Consider the following 26,460-nt stretch of genomic DNA (forward strand, 5'->3'; position numbering starts at 1 on the left):
GGACTTAGGCGCCTGTGGCCGCCTCAACTTGCCCAGCACCTGTGTCTGCCTGTGCAGCTTCGTGACTTGAGTGACAGCACCCCATGAGGTCAGGGACATCCTCTCGCTTTCTGTGACACAGCCCTCGTGCTCGGCATGTGGTTGAAGGGATGAGTAAACACGAGTCCCCTTGATGTGGATTCCGTGGGGCTCAAAGGAGTGCTTGTTGAAGAGTTCTCAGAGCTGACAGGGCCTGTGGTGGGCCCGGGAGGCTGGGAGCCTGGGGAAGCCACCCAGGTCCGGGCCTGCGGGCGGTGCTGTGTGCGCTGGGGATGCTGCCTCACTGCTGCCCATCCAGAGCAGGGGTGGGCCCACAGACACGTCTGCAAGTATCCTGGGCATTTCAGTCCCTGTTGCCATGAAACGCACTTAAACCTAAACTTAAACATTTCAAGGTTGGCCTTTTGGAGCCCACCCAGACCTCGTGGGTCATGTGCAGTTTCGTCCCAGTGCATGTTGTGTTTGGACCAAAGGGTGTAGGGCTGGCTTCGAAGGTCTCTGGCCTGGGGCAGGAAGAAGGGTGACCGGTCCGAGGCTAGAGGAGGACGTTAGGTTAGGAATTGAAATTCTTTCTAGGATGCTGAGGTGTGAGCTGATGAAATGAGCTGGTGCACAGTCGTCTGGGGTGTGAAAGATAAGAGCTTGTTGGAAGGCCGGTGTGGCCGCCTCAGGACGCGGGCTCTGGAGGAGCATCTATCTCAAGTCGCAGGCGGGGCGGCGTCTCGGAGCTGTGTGAGGGGCCGGATAAGCCTCACACGGGGGCAGTGTTTTTCCTCAGAGTTCCCAGACCCAACCGTTAACTGCTGGCAAATGGAAGTGAGAGCTTCCCAGGACCCATTTCGGGCCCAACTTCTACTCTGCTAGTCTTGTCTTAAAGCCGCACACACTTGAGAAACAAGGGCAAACATCTCTCTTTCCTCCTCCTGACAGACCTCAGCACAGCTCCGGGCTCACCTCTTGATGGCGGTGGGGTTTATAGGACATTCCCAGTGCGGCGCCCTCCCTCCTGGCTTGTTCCAGGGTGTCCCGGGGTTCGCCTGGGCCTGCAGCTGGCCCTCGGGTGCTGCTGGAGATGGCGCTCAGGGTCCGCACGCTACAGAGCTCCGTTTGTTTGTAAAGAGGCACCGGCCTCAGTGCCAAGTGCCCCACGGGAGGCGGTCGCCAGTGTTGGGAACACGGAGTAAAGTCCACGTGGAAACTAGGGACCCAGGGAGGGCGTGTCTCCCCCCAGAGAAGAGGACCCCATGCCAGCATGTGCCCAGACTGTGTGGCCAGGGCTCTGGGGACAGTGACATGGTGGAGAGTCTGCACAGGCCTTGACTCTTCGTTTCCCTGGTACCCAGATTCGGCACTTGCAGCTGAGTCTCCATGAGGCCTGTCCCAAGCCCCCTCCCAGCCCATACACACCCCTGCACCCTCCCCCCATCCCTTTTCTTACCACTCTCTTGGGCTTCTCGTGTTCACACAGTTTGCTTACGATTCCCTGTGTCTTTCTCGGCACCGCTGAGTGGGAGCCCCCAAGTGCAGGGCTGTAAATTGTGCCCCAGGAGCCCGAACCAGTGCTTGGGGCCTCTGCATGTGCCGTGTGACTCGACAACCTGCGCGTGGCATCCCTGGGCTCCTTGAGGAGCCCACACGGCTACCTCTGAAATGAGAGGCCTCTCAGTGTTTACTTCTGACTCTGCGGCATTCATTCTAGCAGGCACTTTGAGCCATGTCCTAGAGGGGAGCTCAGAGACAGGAAGACCTTGATTTTGAATCCACCAGCCTTTCCGAGCAGGGGTGAAGTGAATGGAGGAGGAGCTGGCGCCCAGTTTCCCCTGCCTGCTTCCCTCATACACAGATGCTGAGAGCATAAATGTTGCCCAGGCAAGTGGAGCCACTACCCTGGGTCCCCTTCGTGTGACTTTTGATCCCTGAAGACGCTGTTTCCCAGGGTTTGACGTGAGCCGTCCAGCCCACAAAGGCCCGTGGCCAAGGAGTGGGGAGGCTCCAGGAGCCTCTGTCTGCTCAGGTGTACTTGCTTCCTTCTGGAAGAAGCCAAGAGCGGTGTCCTCCACTGGGACCTGGGGAAGGACCCGGGGTCTCTTCCCCAAATTGTGACAGTCACCAAACCTGTGCCTGGGTTTCACCTTAAGGGGCTGTGTCATCAGCAATGGCCAAACCTTTGCCCTCCAGACTCAGCTACAGCCTGCAGCTCAGAACCTAAGACCGTCCCTTGAGGGGGGCTCTTGGGGGCCTAGTTCTCCTGACGCCCTGGTGGCAGGACAGGCAGAGGGAGCAGACGCCGGTGTTGGCAGGAGTCCTGGGGCAGTTGAGGTCACAGACGTGCTCTGTGTTCTTCCCACGGTCCTTTGCCTGTTGCCCATTCCCTGCTGGAGACAATGAAGGCTTATTTTTACATTTGAAACTGCTGACCATGGATTCTGTCGTCCGTCTGGGCGGAGCTGTGGGGAGAGGCTGTAAGAACGGCCTGTGGGTGCGGGGGGGGGGCGCCGTGGGGCCACCTCCCAGCACCCTGCATCTGTGTGCCTGAGAGCCCTGAGACCTGGGCGCCAGCGGGGCCAGCAGAGTGGGGCTGGAGTGTGACGGGGAGGGTACCCCGGGCAGGGCAGGCGGGCCTCAGCTGGGCACAGACCCCCTTGCCCTCTGCTCCAGCAGTCGCTCCCCCCACGTCCACACCAGGTGCCATGCCACGGAGCCATGGCCCCAGCTTTGTGTGTGGTCCCCCTGCACGGCGCCGCTAGGAGACTGTTCTCCTGGCAGGGTCTTCCTGAGAGATGGTCCCCCCAGAGCGGACACATGTTCCTCGGGCCTTTTCCTTCCTCCATTCAGGAAATGCCCTCAGTGCCCCCACGTACGCCACCATTACCGGTTGTACGGTGAGCAGTGCACCTTGTGACTGAATTCTGGTCGGGAAACAGCACTGACCAGGAGACGGCAGGTCGTGCTGCTGCCCAGTGCACAGGACACACGGGAACTGTGAGCAGCCTGTGGGGCCTGGCTCATGGTTGAGCCACTGAGAAGGTGGCGCTTGAGTTGAGATCTGAAAAGGGGGGAAGGAACCCCGGGGCACCTGGGGGAGAGTGTGTGGCCAGGGCAATTACATGGGCCTGGAGAGCCGCAGGGCAGCCTATTTTGCTGGACCCATGGGAGGTGGGGAGGAGACAGGGTCGGAGAAGAGTGGGCAGGTCCCACAGGGCTCCGGCACTCTGGGGTCTTGGTTGGGACTGCTTACGTGGGAGCCCTGGGGGTCTGAGTGGAGAGGGCGGACAGAGGGGGCCGGAATGGAGAAGGTCTGGACTTTGTCCCTGCCATGAAGCAGATAGGATTGACAGATGGTTTGAGGTGGGATGTGAGAAATGAGGGTCAGACACAGAGTTGCCATGTCTGGCCTGAGCAAGGCCAGGGCTTGAAAGAACCAAAGTTCCATCACGGAGACGAGGGAAGCCGAAGGTTTGAGCCGAGGCTGGCATTGGCGGTGGCCGTGGAGCCCCTGGGGCTGCTGGTGTCTGCAGGGGAATGGGCCCCTCCCCGGCAGGACCTTGCTCTCCTGCTCACCTCTCCCTTTTGGTGACAGGCCCTGCCCTGCCAGGCAGCCCGCTGTGATGGAGCCTTCCTCAGGTGTGCAGAGGCGGCCTCAGGATACCCCTGGTGCACTGAGCCTGTGGGACAGAGATGGGAGCCCTGGCTCTCTAGTTGGACTAGAGATTCCAGGGCTGGCCAGGAATACAGTTTTTGTGGGTGTTCCTAATACTTTTTCTTCTCTTACACATACTGAGGTCCAGGACAAGATGCTTTCTTGCTCTGGAAGTCTCCCCCTGCAGTTTCCTCCGTGTGCTGGGAGGAGGCGCCCTCAGGGGTGTCTGTGTGGCTGTGTGGCTTGTGTGCACGGCTGGGAGCTGCTATGTGGGTGGCTGACGGCCCGCTCTCTGCAGCCTGTGCACATCTGGCGTGGTGCGGCTCCACGTCAACAGCTGGCTGGAGGTGAGCTTCTGCCTGCCCCATAAGATCCACTACGCGGCCACGAGCCTTATTCCCCCCGAGGCCATCGAGCGGAGCCTGAAGGCCATCCGGTGAGTGCCAGCCCCACGCACACCCTGCCGGGGCCCTGCTCTCCTGTGTCCTGAGGTTTACCAAGTACTTGGTTCCAAAAATCGTCTTTTCCTCTTCCTGCCACAGAAATTGGCAGGTAGGGCGCTGCTGTTTACAGAGTAAAAATACACGCTCTTGTGTTCAGTTTTATCTAGAGATGACCACCCCAGGTTCCCCACGGGCCCTGTCAGCACTGCCTGGCCAAGCGGGGCGCTGTGCTGCAGTCCCAGACGAGGACCTGGGCAGGGCTGTGGGGCTGAGCATCATGGCAGGGGCCAGGAGCCAACCACGGGAGACGTTGTGTCTTCATGGTGTTACTCACCGGACCTCCTGCTCAGATCAGAACTTGTGAGATCTGTTTCTTCATGTCACTGATTTCCTTCAAGGAAAGCGCTGAGCCCAATCTTCTGCCTCCCCCTCCTCCATCAAGTCCTTTGTTTCCTTAAATGTTTTTTAACCAGAAAAGGAAATCTGGGTACATAACAGAAAATGTTGAGACGACAGAAAGCAAAGCACTGCCTGGTCCCTCCTCCCTCCCCAGGCCCCGGGCTTCCTTGCTAAGCGTATTTCTAGGTAGTTCTGTTCATAGTCTGCAGTGGGGATTATGCTTTTCCCATATTTGGGACTCTTTCCTTAGGAAAGATTCACTCGTTTTCGAACGAACATTTGCTGGGCAATCCCAGAGGTGGGATGGAGCCAGGTCACCCGTCAGGCCTTCCTCAGTTTTTTCTGTGGGTGATCCTTGCAGGTTTTTAAAGGCCTCAGGGCACAGCACTGTCTTCCGCTTCCTCCCCGGCCTCTTCTCTACAGATGCACACCCAGGGCAAGGGCCTGTGGCTCGCTGGTTGTGATGACCCGTGTCTCTGCCCCACAGCCCGTACCACGCCCTTCTGCTGCTCAGCGACGAGAAGTCCCTGCTGGGCGAGCTCCCGATTGACTGCTCCCCAGCCCTGGTGCGTGTGATCAAGACCACGTCTGCTGTGAAGAACCTGCAGCAGCTGGCCCAGGACGCAGACCTGGCCTTGCTGCAGGTACCCTGGGGGCTTGAGGAGACACCCTGGGTGGGCAGGATGGGCAGCAGGGAGGGGCTGGACGCATCACAGCTGGCACCTCAAGTCGCCTCCCTAGGGCCTCCATCCAGCCGAGGGCTGCTGCGTGGCCTGCTGTGGTGGTGGGTGGATCTGGAGTCTGACCTGGGATCAGGCCTCGGGATTGACTTCCTCCTCTGTGGAGGGGAGCGGGCAGTGAAACTGTGGCAGAGGAGTGAGGCCATTGTGGTGCCAGGTGACGGGGCCGCACAGGACCACAGCCAGGGCTGGGGGCTTGCAGGGTTGAAGCAGGGGTACGCAGAGTGCCTTAGCCCACGTGGGAGCCATGCAGAGCCAGCACCAAACCCAGTGGCCTTGATTCCCCACGCCACACCCCACGGGCACACAGGCCTGTGTTACTGTGCAAGGTGCCACCTCCTTGCCGAGCCACGTGCTCATGAGCTGCCCTTTCTGATCAGATGGGGGCCCCTTCTCCCTGGCTGTGGATCTGGTTTGAACCTGGGCAGGGGCTGGGGCCAAGGAAAAGCACAGGGAGAAGTTGAAGGCCAGGGGCAGGGGGCCTTCCAAGCGACAGCCTGAGGGTGGACTCAGGGTCTGGAACGGGGCACTGTGTGACCGCCAGGGGGCGGCAGGGCCTGGCCCAGGGACCAGCGGCTCCTACAAAGGCCAAGGGTGGAGCACCATGAGGCAGGCCACCTAGGCCCCTGCGAGGCACCTCCAGGGAGCCCTTGGCCTTTGCTCCTTAGCACGTTAGGGGAGCTTGTCTACCAGGCCTGACTCTCGGGCCATGTTCCCCAAAGCAGCCTTTCTGGATTCTTTCGTCCCAAATAAGCCCTTCCCCCATCTCTGCCCCATGACCTTTGTCCACCCCATCTGAAAGTGTTTATCGGACGCTGCCTTCGTGTTTCACATGGGCTCCTGGACTGCCTTCCTAGCACCCACGAGACACAGAACATTTAACGCGCTAGCTGTTGTGTGTGTACTGCGGAGTTTGTGTTCTGACCAGTACTGGCTGATCAGCAGATGCCTGTGGGTGTGCAGCTCTGAGGGGGTGACCCTCACTGTCCCCTGAGGCTGCCCAACGCGGAGCCTGTTTGGACACTGTGCCTCACAGTTCCCCCAGACACAGACAAAGCTCTGATGATGTCCCCTTCGCCTCTCCCCGGCCTTGCCATGGGGTCCCCTTGCTGTTTCCTTCCATGCCCCTTCCCGCTGAACCTGGTGCAAATCAGGGTTTGCCACTGGTGTGGTCGTGCAGACGCCCCCTGGGGCCCAGCCCTGGTGGTTGACCTTACCAGCCTCTGGGACTGCTGCTTCCTGCAGCAGACCACCTAGCGGAGGCCCCCGTGGGGAGGGAGGCCAGCGAGCCCAGCTGGAACCTCAAGCACAGGTGTGAATGTCACCAGATGATTTAAAATCACTCATGTTCCATCCTAGGCAAAAAAGCTCTGCAAGTATTTTGAGGGTTTTTTGTCATGATGAAATTAATATATTCTTATAAAAATTCAAATATCGTACAAATTATAAACAGAAGAAGAGAAAGTCCCCATAATCCCATATCCTAGTAGTAACCTAGATTCCTCTAAGCTTTTTATATACATATTAACACATAATCTCTGAATAACAAAATTAGGATCACACATTACTTGTGATTGGGTGAACAGTGGCCCCGTAGACCTAATCCCTGGGACCTGTGAGTGTGACCTTCCTTATGTGGGACTTTGCAGATGGGAATAACGCCCTTGAGACAGGGTGATGATCCTGGATGATCTGGGTGGGCCCTTCTGAGAGGGAGGCGGGGATGTGACCATGAGGCAGAGATGAGACGTGTGGTCACAGCAACTTGGAAGCAAAGAACAGTCTCCCTGCTGACAGCTTGACTCCAGCCGGGTGATCCTGATTTCAGACTTGTGGCCTGCAGAGGGCGCTCTGGCTGCAGAGAGGTGGGAGGTGGAGCCCATTGGGCGAGGGTGGTGGCAGAGATGGAAGGAAGGGGGCCTGTGTCCTTTAGAGCCATCAGCACTGGGACTTGGGCTGAGAAAGAAGAGGGTCAGCGATGGAACTGAAATTTCTTCTGTGTTTGATTTGGCTGTGGCACTGGAGGCCCTGTTTGCCGAGACGAGGTAGAGGTGTCCCCGGCACTGTCACAGGTGTGCATGCACCCTCAGAGGCGCTTGGCCGTGGTGCTGCAGGATGAGCGGTGCCCGTTGCCGTGGTCTCACCCTGGCTCCCTGTCCTGTCTTCATGGTGTGTGTGTCTTGAGAGTCAGGGCAGCAGGACAGTGGGATGTTCTCCAGGGATGAGTGTGTGGAGGGGGCAGGTGCAGTGACCCATATCCACTGTCACGTGGAGCCCCGTCTCCGTGCTGGGCGCCGGCTGGGCTGTGGGCTGGCCTCTGCTGGGATGTGCAGCCAAGCCCCTTGATCAGCTGGACTGGCCTCATCTCGGGTGCCCCAGCGTCCCTGTGCTGGTGCCAGCCAGGACGGCTCAGGGACCAGTGACGGAGAGGCTTGTGGCCATGAGCCAGGGGGCTGCGTGGGTTGGCCTCCCCAGCATTGTCCTCCCGGCCCTCTGCCCGCAGGTTTTCCAGCTTGCGGCGCACCTGGTGTACTGGGGCAAGGCCATCATCATCTACCCGCTGTGTGAGAACAACGTCTACATGCTTTCGCCCAACGCCAGTGTGTGTCTGTGAGTCCCCCTGGCTGCCAGAGCCCAGGGCCCCCGAGTGGGCAGGGGAGTGGCTGGCAGGGCCGGCCAGGCGGTGCTCCCCAGGGCAGCTGGGCCCACGTTCCAGTTCTGGCCTGGTCTAGCCCTGCATGGCACCCCTAGCCTGTGCTCTTCCAGCACCTACGGCCTCCAGGAAGGGTCTGCGCCTGCCCGTGCCTGCCAGCCAGTGGGTGCTGCACGGGGCACCTGGTGGGAGGTCAGGAGCCTTGGCCTTGACTAAGGGGCTCATAGGGGCTGTGGTGTGGGGAAAGCATCTGGGTTCTGTCCTCATTGCACCCATCCTGGCCCACCCACCAGGCTGCGCCCCCTCCTGCCCACCACAGGCTCATGGCGAGGGTGCAGACGCCTGAATGGTGGGGAGGTCTGCTGAGCTCACGGACCCTCACCCCCGTCCCCAGGTACTCTCCGCTGGCTGAGCAGTTCTCACGCCAGTTTCCATCTCACGACCTGCCGTCTGTCCTCGCTAAGTTCTCCTTGCCGGTCTCCTTGTCAGAATTTAGGAACCCCCTGGCCCCCGCTGTGCAGGAGGTGAGTCTCAGGAGCTCAGGGAGCCCAGGAACCACCCACCTGGGTCAGTCCCTGATCCCAGGCTCTCGGTGCTGCCGTGCTTTTAGCCTTGGTTTGGGGGGAGGTGCTTGCTGTGTATGTGGTACCTGCCCTGCCAGGGTGACCAGAAGCCGTGTCCCTGGCTAGGCCGCCTGCAGACACTTGAGCATTGCAAGTCCCTCCCCCCATGGAGCCCCCCTGCCCCTGGTGGGCACTTCTTAGGGTTAGAACGCAGGTAAGAGGCCCAACTGGCAGGAGATCGGTGACCTCTCCTGGGAGGACAGAGCCACTTGGTGCCCCCTTCTGGGCCTGGGGATCCCATAGTTGGGGGACGCAGAGGGGATTTTGTTTTCACTGAGTCTGGTCCCTACACTCCTACTCCCTCCCCTGCCTGCCACGGTCCAGGTGGCCACAGGGTCTGTGGGTATAAGTCCTGGGCTCACTGATCCCCAGAATCTCCTCATCCAAGGGGTCCTGGGTCTTGGTCAGGGCGAGAGGCAGGCAGGGTGCTGGGTGTGGTGGGCTGGCCCCCAGGGAGGGGTGAGACGTGTGGAGCAAACTGGTGAGTTCTGCGTTTGTGGCAGGGTTGAGTGTAGCCTGGATCCGAGAGGCTTTGCCTCCTCCCCTCCACTGCAAACCTGGGGCTTTGGGGCTCTGGGCAGGGCCAGGTGGGACAGGTGTCAGATATGGGTCTGGGTGTTCTCAAGGCTTTGTCTTCAAAAGTAAAGTATTTGCTTTAATAAGTGCCAGGTCTGTTAGGCAAAACCAGTCCTTAAAAGCTTAAAAGGGGGCTTCCCTGGTGGCGCAGTGGTTGAGAGTCCACCTGCCGATGCAGGGGACACGGGTTCATGCCCTGGTCTGGGAAGATCCCACATGCCGCGGAGCGGCTGGGCCCGTGAGTCATGGCTGCTGAGCCTGCGCGTCCGGAGCCTGTGCTCCGCAACGGGAGAGGCCACAACAGTGAGAGGCCCGCGTACCGCCAAAAAAAAGCTTAAAAGGAAACCCTTTTCCTCCTCAAGTTGTGAATGAGGAGGAGACCCTGTTGGTCCGCTCATTTAGATGCCAAGCGTGACTATTCTGAATGCTGTCTTTCATGGCACCTTTGGTTTCCAGGAACTGTGCCAGGTCGTGCCAGCTGAATAAAAGACACACTTTGCATGTTCACCCTCTCCCCTCCCCAGCGGAAACTTCCCAATGGTCCGGATGGCGGGTGGCTTTTCTAGGCCAAGCCCGAGGGGCCCGGATGGAGCCAGTTCTGGTTCTGCTCAGTCCCAGGGTGAGGCCACCTGCCTTCCATACCTACTACTTCAGGCCCATTCAGAATGTGCTCAAGTGCTGATGAAGTCTCTTAATATAATTTTTATTTATTTAAATTGATGGATTTATTTATTTTGGCTGCGCTGGGTCTTTGTTGCGGCACGCAGGCTTAGTTGTGGTATGTAGGATCTTAGTTCCCCAACCAGGGATCGAACCCGGGCCCCCTGCATTGGGAGCAAGGAGTCTTTTTTTTTTTTTTTTTTTTTTTTTGCGGTATGCGGGCCTCTCACTGCTGTGGCCTGTCCCGTCGTGGAGCAACAGGCTCCGGACACGCAGGCTCAGCGGCCATGGCCCACGGGCACAGCCGCTCCACGGCACGTGGGATCCTCCCGGACCGGGGCACGAACCCACATCCCCCGCATCGGCAGGCGGACCCCCAACCACTGCACCACCAGGGAAGTCCGGGAGCAAGGAGTCTTAACCACTGGACCACCAGGGAAGTCCCTCATAATTTAATTATTTTACAATCCTTTTCAATTTTCTTTGGTGTGACTGGGTCACATATGCCCCTATTTCCACGCCCGGTCAGCCAGCCCCTCCCAGCAAGGGACCCCCAGGGATGAGCAGGTGGGTGTGTGGGTCTGAGGATGTGGACGCCATGTGCACACATCCCCCCACTCAACGGCTGCTGGAGCACCACCTGCACAGGCTTCCCGGTCCCTGGGCAGGCTTTCAGGTTGACCCAAGGGGAGGACTTTTTTGCTGTCAGGGCGGCTGCCAGCAGCCTCTTTCTCAACAGTGTCCAGGGTCCCCACAGAGGCCAGTGGGCTGGGGAAGAGGAGGCAGAGCAGGTCCTCCGCGTCACAGGTCCTGCTCCTCAGCTCTGGGCAAGAAAGGACAGCCGTGGGCAGCCCGGGCGTGTGATGGAGCAAGGGCAGGTGTGGCCCCGCTGCCTCCTCTGGACGGGAGTTGGGGTTGCAGAGCGGCTGGCGGCTGGGCGCTCCCTCTCTTGAGGTGTGGGGCCTCACCCTGACCTCCGGGGTGACCTGGGGGTCATGTCTCAGGCTTGCCCGTCCTGCAGACACAGCTCATCCAGATGGTGGTGTGGATGCTGCAGCGCAGGCTCCTGGTCCAGCTGCACACCTACGTTTGCCTGATGGCCTCGCCCAGTGAGGACGAGCCCCGCCCCCGGGAGGATGACGTGCCCCTCACCACCAGGGTTGGCGGCCGCAGCCTCAGCACGCCCAACGCCCTCAGCTTTGGCTCCCCAAGTAGGACCCCCTGCCCAGGGCATCTGTCTGGTGGGGGGTGAGCACCTTGGGCGCCCTTGGAAGAGGCAGGCGGCCAGGAGGCCCAGTTTGGGCGCCTCAGGGAATGACCACAGCACCTTCACAGGGCTGCACTCGAAAACGTGCACACACAGTGTCCGTGGGCAGCTGTGTCCGCGAGGACGCCACTTCGCCCAGCTGGGCAGCTCTCCCTCGGGGAGGTCCCCTCCCCCGCCTCCCTGAGGACAAGGCTCTACCTTGCTGAGTCAGGAGCAGCCTGGCCCAGCCTGGGGTCAGAGCAGACCACACCCCGTCCCTGGGAGGACCGTTGAAACCTCCATGCTCAGGGCCTGAGGAGACAGTGACTGTCATAGTCCCTTTTCGAAGGAGGTGTTTTGGCCACGGTGTGCCCCCTAAGGCAGCAGCCCCGAGCCCCAGGTCCCTGGCTTGGGGAAGACGAGGGGCTGGAAGGCTTAGGGGGAGGCACCTCCCCAGGCTAAGATGGGGCCTTGGACATCAGGCTCAGTGCTGGACCTGCCTGCTCAGGGCTCCTGTCTTCTGAGTGGGTGGGACGGGTTGGATGACCAGGCTGGCCTTGGGGTGAGGGGCTGCTCCCCAAGGGCACAGCAGTTATTTCCCAGGTGGGCGCAGGTGACTCGTGGGGTTGGGGGCAGCCGCTCCCTGACTATGCCCGTCCTCAGCCAGCAGTGATGACATGACCCTCACCAGCCCCAGCATGGACAACTCCAGTGCAGAGCTGCTCCCCAGTGGGGACTCGCCACTCAACAGGAGGATGACGGAGAACCTGCTGGCCAGCCTGTCCGAGCATGAACGGGCAGCCATCCTCAGCGTGCCCGCGGCACAGAACCCTGAGGACCTCCGCATGTTTGCCAGGTAGAGCAGGGGCCACATCTAGGGACAGGACAGAAAGTGGATCTCAGCTTAAATCCCGATGGCAAACAGCCCTCACTGGTTGAGGTGGCATCTCCAGTACACAGCCGTCGCTACCTGGCACCTGCATGTTGGGGTCTCTTCTGTACTTCCTGGGTGTTTCTTGTCACGTCTTGGGAAGCAGCAGCAAGTTCTTGTCCTCATGGGGATCGGGTGGGGCCCTTGGTGTCCACGCCATAGGTGACACAGACTTGTCACACCCAACCCTGAGTTGGGTGCACTGGGTGTATGGTGTTCTGGGAGCGTCGGGTTGTCAGGGACGGAGCCCCCAGCCGAGGTGCCCTAAGAGCCACAGCAGCATGAAGCAGAGACGCTGCCAGCTGACCCTGCACTGCCCTCACCTCCGTCAGGGCACTGAGGCAGGGTGACATTTCAGGGGCCACGGTGGGCAGCGGATCCAGGGCACTGCTTGGAGCAGGGGCCTGTCTGAGGACCCCCTCCTCCCGCCAGCTCCGTAGTTGTGCTCATACCCACCCTCCACCCCCCAGGCTCCTGCACTACTTCCGCGGCCGCCACCACCTGGAGGAGATCATGTACAACGAGAACACGAGGCGCTCCCAGCTGCTCGCGCTGGTGGACAAGTTCCGCAGTGTCCTGGTGGTGACCACCCACGAGGATCCGGTCATCACTGTCTTCCAGGCCCTGCTCACCTGAGCTGGGGCACCAGAGGGAGCCTCCCCAACCCCAGGCTCCTTCCCTCCCCATGGGGCCCCTGCTCTCCACATCCTCACCTGCCTCCAGTCCTGGAAACAGCCTCAGGGGCTCTGAGCTGAGAAGGTGAGGCTCGAGCTGGGAGAGCGTCCAGGACTCTTGCCTCGGAGTGAGGCTTGCATGCTGCCCACACCAACTTGGCTCGTATTTCTCTCAGAGCCTCGCTCCCCCTCCCGTGTTCCCCGGGCCTGGGCTGTCCAGAGCTTCAGGTCCGAGGGCCTGGCCTGGCCTGGCCTGTATGGCCAGCACTGGCCGCCTGCAGGCACCCTTCCCTCCAGCTTGCCGGTGCCTGGCCCGGCCCCTCCCCGCCCCCCACAGTCCTGTGTTAGCCACCAGGAGGCCATGGCCAAGCGGTCGCCCCCGTGCCACCTGAGGCACGAGGACCTGGGCTAACGGTGTCCCGCAGCTGTCTTAGCTTCCCCTTGGCCGGGGCGGGGGTGGGGTGGGGTGGGGAGGAGTGACTGCACCGCTGCTCCCCACACACGGCTGCCTCAGGCCTGAGGAGGAAGTGCACCTGCTGGCCCCGGGTCCTCCCAAAGAGACGAGCTGGCCACAGACAGGGGCTCCGGCCGAGACACAAATGACACTGTTTTCTATAAACACAGCATTTATTTCATTTTTAAACAATTAAAAATCCTCATCCCGGCTGGCCTTTGCTCTGGCCTGTGTGTTCCGCTTGGCCGCTCTGTCTACCACACTGACCCAGGGGCTGCCCTGCACATAGAAGCGCAGGGGCTTCAGGGCCCACTCTCCTGCAGAGCCGACGCCCACTCGGGCTGCTGCCACCACAGCTGGCTCACTGGGCCCCAGGGGGCCCCGCTCCAGCCACACAGCCTCGTCTGTGGCCAGGTCCCGCTGGTCGAAGCTCTTGTCGATGGCCAGGGCCTGGCACAGCTTGGAGGGACCGTTGCAGAGCTCAAGGTCTTTGAGGGCTCGTCCAGCAACACCTTTGCGGAGGGTGTGGCGAAGCTGCCGCATGGCCTCCAGGCCCCCCAGGGGCTCCAGCGCTCGGAGCAGGACACATGCCCCATCCCCTGTGGAAGAGATGAAGCCTCCCAGGTTGTCGCCCCACTACCCAAGGCCCGACCAAAGCTTTGGGGGTGACACCTGTGCTCACTCACCATCCAGACCCTCTGCCTGCCTCCCCCTCCCGCACACCTGTACCCCCAAGGCACCTGTGCTTCCTATGGGCACCAGCTGGGGAGGCATGGAGCTCCCTAGCTCCCTCTGTGAGGTCAGCAAAGAAAACCCCAGGGTCCCCCAACCACCCCCCGCACTGGCTGTTGGGGAAGCTGGAAGCCTGGCTTGGAGCAGCCACCAGTGTGCACAGGACGCAGGTGAGCCCCACCCTAGGATCCAGTGTGGAAACTGACAGAGCAGGAATAGCCCCCCACCTCCGTGGGGTCCCCTCCCCAACCAGTTCAGGCTACTTGTGGGATGGCAAGCAGACACCCAGGCCCAGGGATTCCCTCGAGAAGACATCTCTGTCCAGACCCCCTTGGATTCCTGGCTGAGGACAGTGATTACTCCCTGCGCCCTGGACAGAGGCGCCCTGACCCTCCAGCAAGGCCACTGTCCTGGGACACCTGCTCCCCTGACTCTCAGCCCACTCACTAGCTGGGAGTCTGAGGGGCTCAGCCTGAGGCGTGGCCAGGCCAGTCCCTCTCTCAGGCCTCAGCCGCACAGGCCTTCCCATCAGCACCCAGGAGCTGGCCTCCTGCACAGCCAGCAAGTGTGGGGGTGTGTTCGACCAGATGTCCCTTAACCAGCCAGCTTTCAAAGCACTTCAGGATGTGCCCAAGGGCACCTAAAGCCTTGAGTTTTAGTCCCTCTGTGATTCCCGGGTAGCTCCCCTCACTGGCCTCAAAGCTCTCTCTGGTTCCATCCTGAACATAGTGGGTACCACCTGCAGACAGGTCTGGAGGAGTAGCTGACCCCTCCTCTCCTGGGATGCACCTGAGTCCAGACTCCTGACGAACAGAACACCCCTACCTCATCGCACCAGGCCTCCCCATCACCCCCCGCCAACCCCGTCTGCCTGCACCAACCGCGCAGCCCCAAGTCCCGGTCTCTGCACGGCCTCCGCCCCACAGGCAAGGACTGTCTCAGCTGCCCCTCTCCCTCACTCCACCTGGATGACCCTTGGCCCTGTCTGTACCCATGTGGTTTTCAACTCCCCTAACCTCGACATTCCTGGGGCATCCTGGTCACGTAACGAGAAAGTAACACACCACCTCCCACATCTGCTCTGTCCACTGTACCCGCAGAAACTTGGGCTCCTCCCTTTCCTCACTGACTGCAGCCCCTTGTCCAAGTGCAGTCTCCTCTCACGTGAGGGGTTGGTTCTAACGCCAAAGAAAAGCTCAGCGACCGGAATAAGCTCTGCGCCTGGTAACAGGGCCCTCAGGGGCAGTCCCTGTCACTCAGTTTCACACAGCACCTGCCTTCTGCTGGGCACAGGGCCAGTCGTGGATTCCCTGTGTCCTCTGGCCCTGTGGCTCTGGCATCAGGCATCCCCAGCTGTCTATTCTGGGCAATCACAACTCACACGTTAATGGAATCCTTCCACGTGTGTGACCGGCAGCCCCTTATTGTCCTCGAGCCTTCATTCACTTGCGTCGGCAACGGGAGGCTTGGCAGATGGACGCTAGGACCGGCTAGCCAGAGTGGGCTGGGCAGACCACCCCCCCACCCCCCACCCCCCCCGCCGCTGCTGGTCAGCAGCGGCTCTGGCAAGACGGTGCTGGGCACTTCCTTCCCAGCACAGAGCACTCAGAAAACACAGCTGCCTACCCACGAAAGACCCAGTGGGTCCCCCAAGGTGCGTGGACCCTCCCGGGAGCTTTAGACCAGCATCCCTCCCACCGGCACCACTGACCTTTGGGGCCATGATTCTGTGGAGTTGGCCATCCTGTGCATTGTGAACTGCTGAGCATCCTCCCTGGCCTCCACCCACTAGAGGCCAGGAGCATCCCCACAGATGTGATGACCAAAAATGTCTCCAGACGTTGCCTAATGTTCCCCAGGGTGGCAGTATCATCCCCAGTTGAGAACTGGCCCAGACCCCATAACTGGCCGCCTGGCGAGGCTCCTGCCTGAGCCCAGCTCACCCCAAATCGATCTCACTCTTGTTTCCCCACATCAGCCCCTCCCGAGTCCTCTCTGGGCCGGCAGTGACACCAGCACTGAGCTCTGGGGCCAGCGGTGGGCTCGTGAACCCATGGGCTCTGTGTTCAAGTCAACCCATGACCTCTATTCTGTGGGGCCCCTGGCACCTCTAACCACCATCCGTGCAGCCAAAGTTCCTGAAACCCTCGCCTAGCCTAGCAAGGGAACCCCCTGCTCAATCACCTAGCCAACCCGGTCCTCCCGGGGTCTGCCAGCTGAGGCGGCTCTGCCCAGGCCTCCTGCTTCCCCAAGCCCCAGCACCGCTCACCTTGGCTGGAGACATTCATGCAGAAGTAAATGCCATAGATGAGGTACACATACAGCGTCCCTGGCTTCATGAACATGCCGCGGTTGCGGGGGGTCTGCCGGCCACCCCTCGAATGGGCAGCTTCATCCTCTGGCCCCAAGTATGCCTCAGTCTCCACGACGCGGCCACGGAGCTCTGTGCCATCATCCAGCCGTCGGACCAAGACCTGCTCAGCATAGGAAGGAGCCGGGTTCGTTCCACCCTGACAGTCCACAGCCTGGACTCATCTCCCCAGCTCAGGGTGTACAGGTACAGGAACCCAGGTACAGCTGGCTCTTCCCCACCATCCCCTCCATCCTGCTGGACCACTGGACCACACGCCCTGCTCACCAAGTGTCCTGTCCACAGGGTGCAGCCATCTCAGGCCGACCAGGGCTGGGCTGGGCACCAGCACTAGTGAATTCTCACACTTCCTCTCAGCAGGGTCCCCTTGGACTTAAAGCTTAGCCTGGGGCCGAGCAGTGTGAAGGGCACAGGGCCCTGCCTGGGATTCCAGAGCCTGTGGAGCCCCCTCCCCCTGGACTAACTGCAAAGGACCGTCACACTCAGCCCCCACCCAGCCAACTCTGAAAGCAGCAGGACCAGCTGCCCAGCAGTGCCCCATGCTTGGCCCACAGCCCTGGGGGTAACGAGCTCCACAAGGAGTGGGTCAGCGCAGGCAGCAGGCCAGGAAGGCAAGCCTGGCGATGGTTGCCTCGGACAGCACCCTGGGCAGGGTGGGTACAGGAAGGGACAGAGGGCCCAGCCGAGGACAGGGCAGGGGGCAGTTGTCAGGGGCTGTCCCCAGAGGGGTGGGTGCTCTCAGGCCAGCAGAGCACCTAGGAGAACAGAGTAGGCCACAGGAGAGCCAGGCAGGGCCTGCGGAGCACTGAGTACCCCGGGAGCTGAGTCCTCCCCCGCCTGGAGCCCCTCTGCCCTTCACCACGCATCACCATGGTACGGCCCCAGGAATGGCCAGCAGTCATGCCCAGTGTCCGGAGCCCCAGGTCTGACTCAACCAGGGTTCACAGTGGAGTTTCAGGGGCCAGCCACCTCACCAGGGCTGTCCCTAGCACCTGCCTTGTCCTTAGGCCAGAGCCTCAGGCAAGTTGGACGGCCAGGCCACCATGCCTTAGCCCACGGAGCTCAATGTGTCTGCGGCCAGGGTCAGTGTTGTGGGGGCAGGGAGGGGTGTGCTGGAGGCTGGACTTGGGGTAAGGGTTAGAGGAGGCCTTCCTGGAGACAAAGCCCACAAATCCCTGTATGTGTGCACAGGTGGGCTTGGTCAGAGCACCTCAGATGGGGCCTCCCTCCCATCTTCCCAGGAGACGAGAGGGAGCATTCCCTGTCAGCCTGACACCTCCATGGGGCCTGGGGAGGAGCCCCCCACAGCCCTTTCCTCACTGTCTTCTTTCCTGTCCTGAATTTCACTGATATCATTTCCAGATAGCAGATGGTGGTTGCCCCTCACCCCAATTATACACATCTCCTCCTTGCTGGTGGAGGGTCCCGAGAGAGGCAAGACCCTTCTCAGCTGAGAGGGTGACACAAGAGTGGTCTGGGTTGTCATGGCAACTCATTGCTCCTTGCAGTGACCTGCTTAAGGATGAGTGCATGACCAAGGCTGGTCAAGAGGTCTGTGAGGATGTCCACTGAGGGGTAATGAAAAAGGCTCTCCACCCTAACCAAAGGCACATACAGGGTGAGACCCGCCCTTCTCTGCTGGACATCGCCCTGTCTACCCTCAGGCTCAAACAGGCGTGATGCGAGCCTAGGGGAGCCTAGGGGGAGACTGTGACACACTGAGGCCCTTGGGCCCTCTACCTGATGCTGGACCCACCTGCCCCATGTGCCTTTGCTCATGAGATCATAACCTCTCCTGACTTAAGGTGCTTTTACAAGGACCTTCTGGCCCTTGCAGCTGAAAGCATCCTCATGTAACAGACTCTGGTCGCTTCTCAATGAGGTCACACTTTAGGTCACACTCCACTAGCTCACATTTTAGGATCTGTTCCTGGCACCAATTTTCTGTTAGCCACAGAAGCTGACTCTCCTTGGCCATTTTAACCTAAAAGTAGGCTCACTAAAGGACACAGGGTAGCCATGGAACCTCCAGGAGGACCAGAAAGCCAGGCCTAGCCAGATGGTACTCCAGATGGATGTGGCCAAAACTCTGCTGCTGCGCCACATGCCATGTACACACAACATGGTGACGGGCTCCACCCCCAAGGGCCCTGGGCAGTCCTGCTTCCCACCCCAGAACTTGGAGCTGCAGGGGCTGCTGGGAAGCCAGCTTCGGCACTGTGAGCCACTGTGGGGAGAAGGAGGCTGTCCTTCATCAAGACAATCCCGATGCTGGGCAGCCCATAGGCCATGGCCTCAGCTGCCATGTGTCTAAAGCTGCTACACACATAGACAAGCTCCAGCAGGGGCACTGACTGTGTCAGGGGACGGGGCAGGCAAAAGCAGCCCCTCACAGACAGGGGGGCCAGCGTTGACCGTGGTCCTTGTAAGAAACCTGCCCTGAGGGCAATCCCAGGTGGACCAGGGGTAATGCTCCCACAGCCCCAGGGGAAGTCTAATGTTGTAGCTGCCCCGTCCTCACTGCCCAGAGCAGGCAGGCACCCCTAAAAACCTCGGCATTCTTCCCAGCTGACCCTGGACCCAGAGGCTGCCCCAGATGACTGAGGTGAAGCTACCCAGGAGCAAATGTGGGCAAAGCGGCTGACTGCACGCGGCCACGCAGGGCCCAAGTGCCCAAGTGACTGCACACTTGGCCCACACAGGGCCAAGTCAGGGATGTGAGCCCAGCGGGGAGAGGGCTGGGGCCCACAGACGCTGCACGGTGATGATCCTTCAGCAGAGGCCACGCCGCTACATTTCCATTACCTGTCCCAGAAATGCCCGTGCCAGGGAGACGGCAGGCTGGTCGAAAAACTCTGATCCCAGGCGACCAGGGCGGCCCTTTAGGCTTGAGAAATAGATGCTGCGCTGGGGGCCGAGGGTCGTGGGTGGCTCCAAGCGGGGCTCCTTGGGGGAAGATGTCCGGGTCCCATCTGGCGGGCTCTGATGCCGCTTGGCCTCCAACAGTCGCTGCTTTTTTTGCCCCATTCTTCAGGAAAGCTGAAACGGGAAAGGACAAGATAAAGGGTCTGAAGAGGAGAGGACAGATGGTTGTGCAGTGAAGTCGGGAGCTCAAGGACTCATTCAACTGCCTGCCTGTCTCCTCATATGCAAAAAGAGGGCAACCAGCCTGTGCAAACAGAATGCCATACTTGAGCCATACCTGGCATGCTCAGCCCTGCGCTGGGACCCAGGAAGACTTGGGAAATGACGGCACGTGAAGGCAGGCTGGTGGCAGCAGTGACTGGTAGCCACTCTGCTGCACGTGCCATCCACAAGCAGGAGTGGCAAAGGGCTGCAGGGCCTGGGGAGGGGACAGTGGCACCCAAGCCTGGGACAGGAGGGCTGCTGCCCTCTGATTGCCACTCATCACGTGGTCTCCAAATGAACTTCTGAGCTTCTTTCTGGAACCCTTCCCTTTGCACCTGCCCCTAACCAGGAATTTTAAAACAGCTGTGACCTCAGTGGGGCCTGGCCGAGGAACGGATTGTGGGTCACTGTGTCATCCACACCCCTCCCCAATGCTGGCAGGGCTCCCACTGTGCCAGACCCCTCCTAGAATGGCCCAGAAGGCCTGACACACGCACATGGGTGAGCACCAGGCAGACTGTCTACTTGGCCCCATCCCAAGCGCTCAGGGTATGACCCCCAATGAGTCCCCAGCTGTCCTCTGTCTCATGACCCAGGATGTCAGAATAAGGCTAAGTGAGGCAAAAGTAAGGTGTGAGGAATGAGGAGGATCTGCCGAGACCGGCACACTGTCTGCCTCCCACCTGCTGCCACAGGGCCTGGGAAATCTGACCACACACCCTTGGGCGTTCGGGGACCAGCTGCTCTCCAAGGAAAGGAGCAGCAGGTGAGCACTGGGGCCTGGAAACACCCTCCTTAGGGGCTGATTCCCATACCTCCCTGGCATGTGACAGACCCGTTATTTTTAGCGTAAGTGCTGACATTCTATGTTGTCCGGAGCCGCAAGCCTGCTGAGAATGGATGTTGATATGACCCTGTCTGCAGCCAGGCGCATTTGCCAACACCCACCACAGGCTGACTCCAGGACGCTGCGGCCCCTGTTCTCCACCCAGGTTTGGCCCCCGGCCTGCCGCGAGGCTCTGGGGTGGCGCTGGGTCTCTGCCCTGACCCACCGTGGGCAGTGGGGGTCGGCTCATGCAGATGCCCTGGGACTGAGGCTCAGAGAGGCCTTGTCTCCCCCTCTGCAGACCTAGGATTTGAACCTGCCTCAGAGCCTCAGGCTGAAGAGTGGGGTGACCCTGCCGTTGCACCCAAGGGTGACCACTGCCCCAGAAAGTGACCTAAGGTGTCTGTGCCTCTGTTTCATCTGCAGAAAGGGAACCAACATTGTCATACAAGATGGTTCCGAGAATAAAATGAGAAGCCGGGTAAGCACTTGTCTGGGTACAGCGAGCGCGCACCAATGTTAGGAAGAAACGCAAAACCTGGGGACAAGGGTCACTTCCCAGGCTGGGCCCAGCCAGTGGAGGGCAGAAAACAGCAGCCTGGATGGGGACACCCAAGGGACCCGCCAGCCCTCCATCAAAACCTGGGCAAACAGTGGGTTAGTAAATAAAGGGAGAGCATTTATCCGTGTGGGCCAGACACTGAAGGGAGGAGTGTGGGGAAGTGGCCCCTCGAGGCAACCCTATGGTCATTTCTGCGGCAGGCGGGCTCGGGCAGGGGCGTCTGAGCCAGGTTGAGCGCCCAGCACGTAAGCAGGAAACCGGTGGCGGGCGCTCCTCTCAGATCTCACTGGCGACCACGGGCAGGGCCTCGGCTTTGTTTCTGGCAAATGGAGCAGCCGAGCCAGCCCCACCCCGCCGTCAGGCGCTCGTCTGGGAACTGCAGACGCCTAGGGGCGGCCCGTGCGCACATTACTGGCTCCCACTCAGGGCTCACTGCGGTGGCGGTGCGACTCCGGGGGTTCTGCCCCCGAGCCAGTCCTTCGGCCGTGCGTCCGGCGAGGAGCACGCTCACCTAGGCGCGCACTCACCTGAGCCCCGCGGCGCGCGGGCAACCGGCAGTTCCGTCAGGGATCTCGAAACTTGTACCTGCCGGCGCGGAGCCCAGCCCGGCGCGGAAGGCACCCCACCGCCCACCCGGAAGCGCCGCCGGGTCCGGGGCTGGAGCCGGCGCCTGCGCGGAGAAGGACGGAAGCCCGGCGGGGGTAGGGGGCGGGCGCAGGCGTGGATCCGCCCCGGGGGTGGGGCCGGGCTAGCGATCGGAGTTCCCCGCTGTCGCCCCTGCCCCGCGCCCTACCTCCCATCCGGGACAAAGGCCCGGGGCTGCCGCGACAGTTGTGGTGTGAGGAGGGGGAGCAGGCAGCTGGAGTGGAGGGAAGCGCTCCGCCCCGCGCCCCTCCCAGTGACATGCCCCCCGCCCCACTTGCACCCTGGTCCCGCCGCAGCCGCAGCGCTCACTCCACCTGGTGACCTCCAGCTGGTGGTCAGACCACCAAGAAAGAGGCTTGGTCCCTGTGAATCTTGACTGGGCCCTAGAGGGGCCCCGGCTGGGGGTGTAGTGGTTTGGGGGTGCCCCAGACGGTTGGGTGGGGTGCGCGTGGAGTGTGCGTGAGGGAGGTGGTGTCGGAGCCCCTGGTCCTTGGGACTGCGGAGGGGCATTACTTGCTCCATACCTGCGGAACATTTGGGTGGAGGGGACAGATAGGGCGGGGGAGTGGGCCAGGAAGACTTTGTCCTGGAAGTGGACCCAGGCCTTTCTGGAAGCACCACCACTCCCATCACAATAGGGATGGGTCCTGGGATTCTGTGTCTGCAGTGGGGCCCCCACCTTTCCCACCACGGAAGGATGCGGAGAGGAGCCCGCCCAGGTCCAGGGGTGGGCCTGCTGGAGCATGGCCAGCCTCCTGAAGAGGCTGAGGTGAGCAGGAGGGCTGTGGGGACCCAGGAACACCCCTCCTGCAGGGCAGTGGCTGGGGGCAGTGTGAGGTATGCCACTGCCCTTTGGGGCAGCAGGGGGAACGCCCCTGCCCTGGACCATGTCCTGAGCTGTCTGACTTGTGTCACCCTGGCCCTGTGAGGGGTACCCGTGGGGCCTTGGAGAACAGTTGGGCAAAGGATGGTGTGTGTGTGGGGGGGGGGGGTGCTGGACGGGCCACGTGAATGGGGCCCTGGGATGAGCGAGTGTGGCACCTGGTCTCAGGGCAAGTCCAGCTGGGGGAACCCTGGTCTCCAACTCCTCCTCCTCCTCCTTGGACCAGCCCAGGAGCTCAACTCCAGCCCAGGCCCAGGCCCAGCTGTACTCCCCGCTCCGCCCAGGGCCCCAACCAGAACTTCCTGCGGAGGGAGGGGCAACAGCCTTTCAGCTCCTGCCGGAAGCCACCCAGCTGTCTGCGGCACTTTGTGCCGCTTCCTTCCGGGGCTGGGCGGTGTGTCGTCAATGAGTGCTTGTGAGGCGGGCCTGGATGTGACTCCCACCCCTTTCTTTCCTCCTTACCCGCTGCAGCCATTCTGCCCGAACAATGACTCCCCCTCCTGCCTTCCTGTGTGCCCAGCCTCCCTTCCCTCCTCCCTTCCCCCTCTCCCTGCTCTGGGAGGGAAACTGAGGCTACAGTTGGGCCACTCTCCCTGGTGGGGGCAGGGGCAGGGTGGGTGCAGTTTTGTATTCATTTTCATTTCACAAATAGTGCATGGTCCTTGTAGAAATCATGGGGAGTCCACGCATTCCCAAAGGGACATCTTTTTCCCAACTTGAAGATGAGGAAAGAGAGGCTTGGAGGACAGCCCAGGAGGAGGAGGCAGGGCTGGAGCCAGCAACCCCTTCTCCAGATGTTCCAGCCTGAGTGCAGGGCCTTGCACAACCTCTGCCCCCCCCTCCCCCCACCCCCCCACTTCCTGGTTTGTGGTCTGAGGCTCCACCACAGGCTGGAAGCGGTGGGCTGAGCATTCCCACTGTGGCCTACAGGGCAGGCAGGCTGGGGGTAAGAAGGTGGTCTCGGTGGGAGGAGGGACCTGGGGCCTTCTCTTCTCAGCCCCAGAGTGCCCTGCTTCTGGGCTGGGAGAGGCTCTTTGGAGGATGTCCATGGAGGATGAAGGTGAGGACACCCTCAATGCTTTGAAAGGGGCCAGTACTGGGGTGAGTTGCTCTGTGCCCTGCCAGGCCTGCCATGGCCTCTGGAGGAGCCGTCAGACCCTGGAGCCTTGAGAGAAAGGACAGCGGCTCCACCAGCCACAGAGGCCGGCACTGTTCCTACCCAGCACACTGTTCACTGTCCTTCTCTCTATGTAGGGACAGCTAACACCATGAAGGGGCAGCACCTTCTGGGGGTGACATCTCAGTAGGGCGGCCTCTGGGGCCCTCTGCAGCTGACGGGTCCTGGGGGCTCGGAGGCTCCTTGGGCAGAGGATCAGAGCAGTGACTGCAGTGGGCTGCATCTTCCTTTCCTGGGGCTGTGCTGCCAGTGCTGCCGGGCCCTGAGGCCAGGTACTTAAGGGCCCCCCTTGCCAGGCCCCAAGACATGGGGAGGGGCAGCTGCCTCAAATAGACAGTGACTTCAGGCCCTGGCTGGTCTGGCCCACTTCTGCCTCTTCCCCAAATAGCCAGGGGCTGGTCCCGGCCCCATTCAGGCCCCCCAAAGCTCAGGCTGGCCTGCTGAGCTGATTCCAGAGTGGCTGGTGGGGATTGCTCTCAGTGGTCAGGACTGCCACCCCCTCAGGTCCTAGAGTGAAGTGTAGTCAGGGGGTGCTCCAGATACTTGCCCATCCCCAGTCACCTGCACACATACTGGGCAATTGCAGCTGATTTCTGGGGTTTCCGTGTCAGGCCCTCCTCCACCAGAACACAGGGCAGTGGGCCAGGTGTGAGACAGAGCACATGTGTGTGCACACACGTGTCCCTGTGGACTGGGTCCAGGCCTCTGCTCATACTGTCCTTCTGATACCCGGGTCCTCGCTCAGGAGACTCGGTGGGCTCAGAACCTGGGGATTCCTGGGTTTGCCTGCCAAGGTGTACTTGGGAGCCACACCTGTGAGGGGCAAGGGTTTGCAACAGAGGCTGCTGGGGTCCCACTGGAGCTGAGAGGGTCCTTTGGAGGTAACCTGAACGAATGAACCAGGGGGAAGCCACTTACCTGTGACTGGACACACAGACCACCCTCTCTGGGGAGGGGATGTTACTTGGGGCAAGGCAGCTCTCATTCACTGAAAGTGACTCCAGGTGGGGCGGGGGTTGAGGTGGGGGGGGACTGCGGGATGGGCACCTGTCTCAGCTGTGAGCCAGCTACGGCTATGCTGCTGGCAGCTGGGAATGAGTGTCTGGGTCATGGAGGGGGCCTGGGTACCCTGCAGTACCCACTGCAGGAGACCTGGCGGCACTGGATGCCTGGCCACGGCAAGCTTTGGAGGTGAGCCCAGGCCCTGGACTCCAGAGATGACACCACTGCCGCTGGCCCTGCCAGCCCAGGCTGAGCGTCCAGGTGGACGCGGCATGCTTATTCCTGGCGGGGGTCGAGAATGCCAGGCATGGAGAGACTGTCCTGTCTGTGGGTGAGAGCCTGGCATGGGAGGGGTGGCAGTGTGGGCAGCCAGAGCCCTGAGCATCGGCACTGGGCAGCCTTCAGCCTTCTTCTTGCCTTGTGTCCCCAAGGCACTTGTAGTCACCACCCCACCCCGCAGTGAAGGAGTCCTCTTGCAGCCCCTCCAAAGCTTCCATTGTCTCCCTCTACCTAGGAACTGTGTTGATATACTGAGTTCGTAAATGACCCGGAGTGTGCAGGCACCACTCTGCCCTGAGGATGGATGAGGAGACAGTTGGAGGATTCTGTCCCTTTCCCAGGCTCCTGGGCCAACTGTGAATTGGCTGCCACCGCAAGTTGTCTACTTTCTGTGTAGCCAAGGACCAGGGCTTTGTCTGCGGTCATACCCTGGGCATAGCTTGCTGACCTGACCGTGGCAGCACCTCTGTTCAGAGAGGACCACTGCCTCCTGGTCCCAGACCAGCAAAGGGCCTGTGAAGACACACTTGTGGACCCTCCAAAGCTGGAGGGGCTGGGCCTCATGTGCCTCAGTATTCTGGTTCCCAGCAGAAGGGTCCTTAGGACACCCATGGTCCCAGTTCTGCTCCCTACGGGGTGGAAGTCTGTGCCCCTCCACCACTCACAGCTCCTGGTCAGCCCTGCCCTGCTATTGGCACCCCCTCCCCCATTCCCGGGTCTTTCTCTGGTGATTGTGCCCCACCGACTCCTGCAATGTCAGGAGAGAGGGAGAGGAATGTTGGAAAACTCCCACCAGCGGCCTCAGCCTACAGCAGATGGGCCATTTTGTGTTCGATTCAGGGAGTGCAGGGATGGGCCCACAGGGCTGGTGGGTGAGCCCTGAAAGAGGGAGGAGCACAGAGTGGTCGCCGGAAATGGTGCTGCCGCCTCTGCGCCTCTGCTCCAGGGGTTCCAGCCTGGCCTGGGAGTGCCTGTTGGGGGAGCAGGGATTCAGCGGGTGGGGAGCACAGGGGCCCCGGGAGGAGGTCACTGCTCTGATCCTGCCTTTGGTGCGGGTGCGACTGAGTGTGCATCAGTGGTTGTGTGCACATGTGTAAATGGGTGAGAGTGAGCATGGAGGTGTTACAGTGTGTATATGCAGAGGTGTGTGTATGTGAGTCTGTGTAAACAGGTGTGGGTAAAGGAACACGTGGGCGAGCATGAGTGTGAGTGCGTACAGAGCGTGTGTGTTTAAGTGCATGAACGCAGGGGCATGTGTGTGCGAGTGAGGCTCCCGTGCGGCTTAGGGTGAGAGACTGGGCAGCGCGGCCTTCGGAGGAGGCTGGCGGTTCGGTTTACGGTAGATCCAGGGCCGCCTGCCCCCTCCCCCTCCGCACAGCGCCCCCCGCCCACTTCTCAAGCACAAGTCAAAGCAGAATAAGGTCAGGACTCACTCGGAGTCCGGGAGCGGCTGACGCTGACCATCAGGTTCGGTCCAGCTGGGCCACCAGGTCCTCCCTCCCCGACCAAGGCGCTTTCGACCCCCCAGCCGCAGGTGTCCCCGCCGCCCTCCCGGAGGAGGTGACTCGGGCCGGGCGGGCCGCGCGCATTCCTGAGCCTTGAGTCAGCGCGGCCGCCCCCTCCGGCCGGGCCCGCCCCCGGCGCGCACGCCCCTCGCTCCATGGCATTCCCGGGCGGGCGGGCGGGGACTCGGCGCGGGTGCCCTCGGGCCGGCGGCGGCAGCCCCTCCCCGAAGCCCTCAGGACCCCCGAGGCCCCGGTGCCGGCGGCGGCGGTG

At 61.2% G+C, this 26,460-nt stretch overlaps 2 protein-coding genes across 9 annotated transcripts in view; one reads left to right on the plus strand and one right to left on the minus strand.

Moving 5' to 3' along the window:
- The window catches only part of NPRL3 (NPR3 like, GATOR1 complex subunit), a 33,189-nt gene extending 19,900 nt beyond the window's left edge, over positions 1–13,289 (plus strand). For 4 of the 7 annotated variants that reach the window (XM_073792576.1, XM_073792578.1, XM_073792579.1 and 1 more), the window contains 8 exons: positions 3,978–4,115; positions 5,009–5,165; positions 7,765–7,871; positions 8,309–8,438; positions 10,513–10,651; positions 10,778–10,984; positions 11,683–11,875; positions 12,421–13,289. In XM_073792576.1, the coding sequence (XP_073648677.1) occupies positions 3,978–4,115; positions 5,009–5,165; positions 7,765–7,871; positions 8,309–8,438; positions 10,513–10,651; positions 10,778–10,984; positions 11,683–11,875; positions 12,421–12,586 (1,237 nt within the window). In that variant the 3' untranslated portion in view covers positions 12,587–13,289. Of the gene's footprint in view, positions 1–3,977; positions 4,116–5,008; positions 5,166–7,764; positions 7,872–8,308; positions 8,439–10,512; positions 10,652–10,777; positions 10,985–11,682; positions 11,876–12,420 lie in introns of those variants that run through there. The other 3 variants (XR_012326179.1, XM_073792577.1, XM_033839422.2) reach the window with 3 other exon arrangements.
- Positions 13,233–26,254, minus strand: MPG (N-methylpurine DNA glycosylase). 2 transcript variants are annotated; one of them, XM_033839429.2, is made up of 4 exons: positions 26,118–26,254; positions 18,987–19,220; positions 16,080–16,284; positions 13,233–13,677 (listed from the first exon to the last, which is right to left on the minus strand). In XM_033839429.2, exons 2-4 carry the CDS (start codon positions 19,206–19,208, stop codon positions 13,271–13,273), a joined length of 834 nt encoding a protein of 277 aa, XP_033695320.1. In that variant the 5' UTR covers positions 19,209–19,220; positions 26,118–26,254; the 3' UTR covers positions 13,233–13,270. The 2 variants fall into 2 exon arrangements, with proteins under 2 accessions (XP_033695320.1, XP_033695318.1); XM_033839427.2 differs by lacking the exon at positions 26,118–26,254 and adding an exon at positions 21,226–21,392.
- Positions 26,255–26,460: the final 206 nt, after the last annotated feature.

Source organism: Tursiops truncatus, chromosome 15, assembly GCF_011762595.2.
Source record: "Tursiops truncatus isolate mTurTru1 chromosome 15, mTurTru1.mat.Y, whole genome shotgun sequence".
NCBI lineage: Eukaryota > Metazoa > Chordata > Mammalia > Artiodactyla > Delphinidae > Tursiops > Tursiops truncatus.

Coding starts and splice junctions, on each gene's coding strand:
- MPG (XM_033839429.2), bottom strand. CDS start 19,208: ATGGGGCAAAAAAAGCAGCGACTGTTGGAGGCCAAGCGGCATCAGAGC. Junction 16,285..18,986: donor CACGGGCATTTCTGGGACAG/GTAATGGAAATG, acceptor TATGCTGAGCAG/GTCTTGGTCCGACGGCTGGA. Junction 13,678..16,079: donor CATGAATGTCTCCAGCCAAG/GTGAGCGGTGCT, acceptor TCTCTTCCACAG/GGGATGGGGCATGTGTCCTG.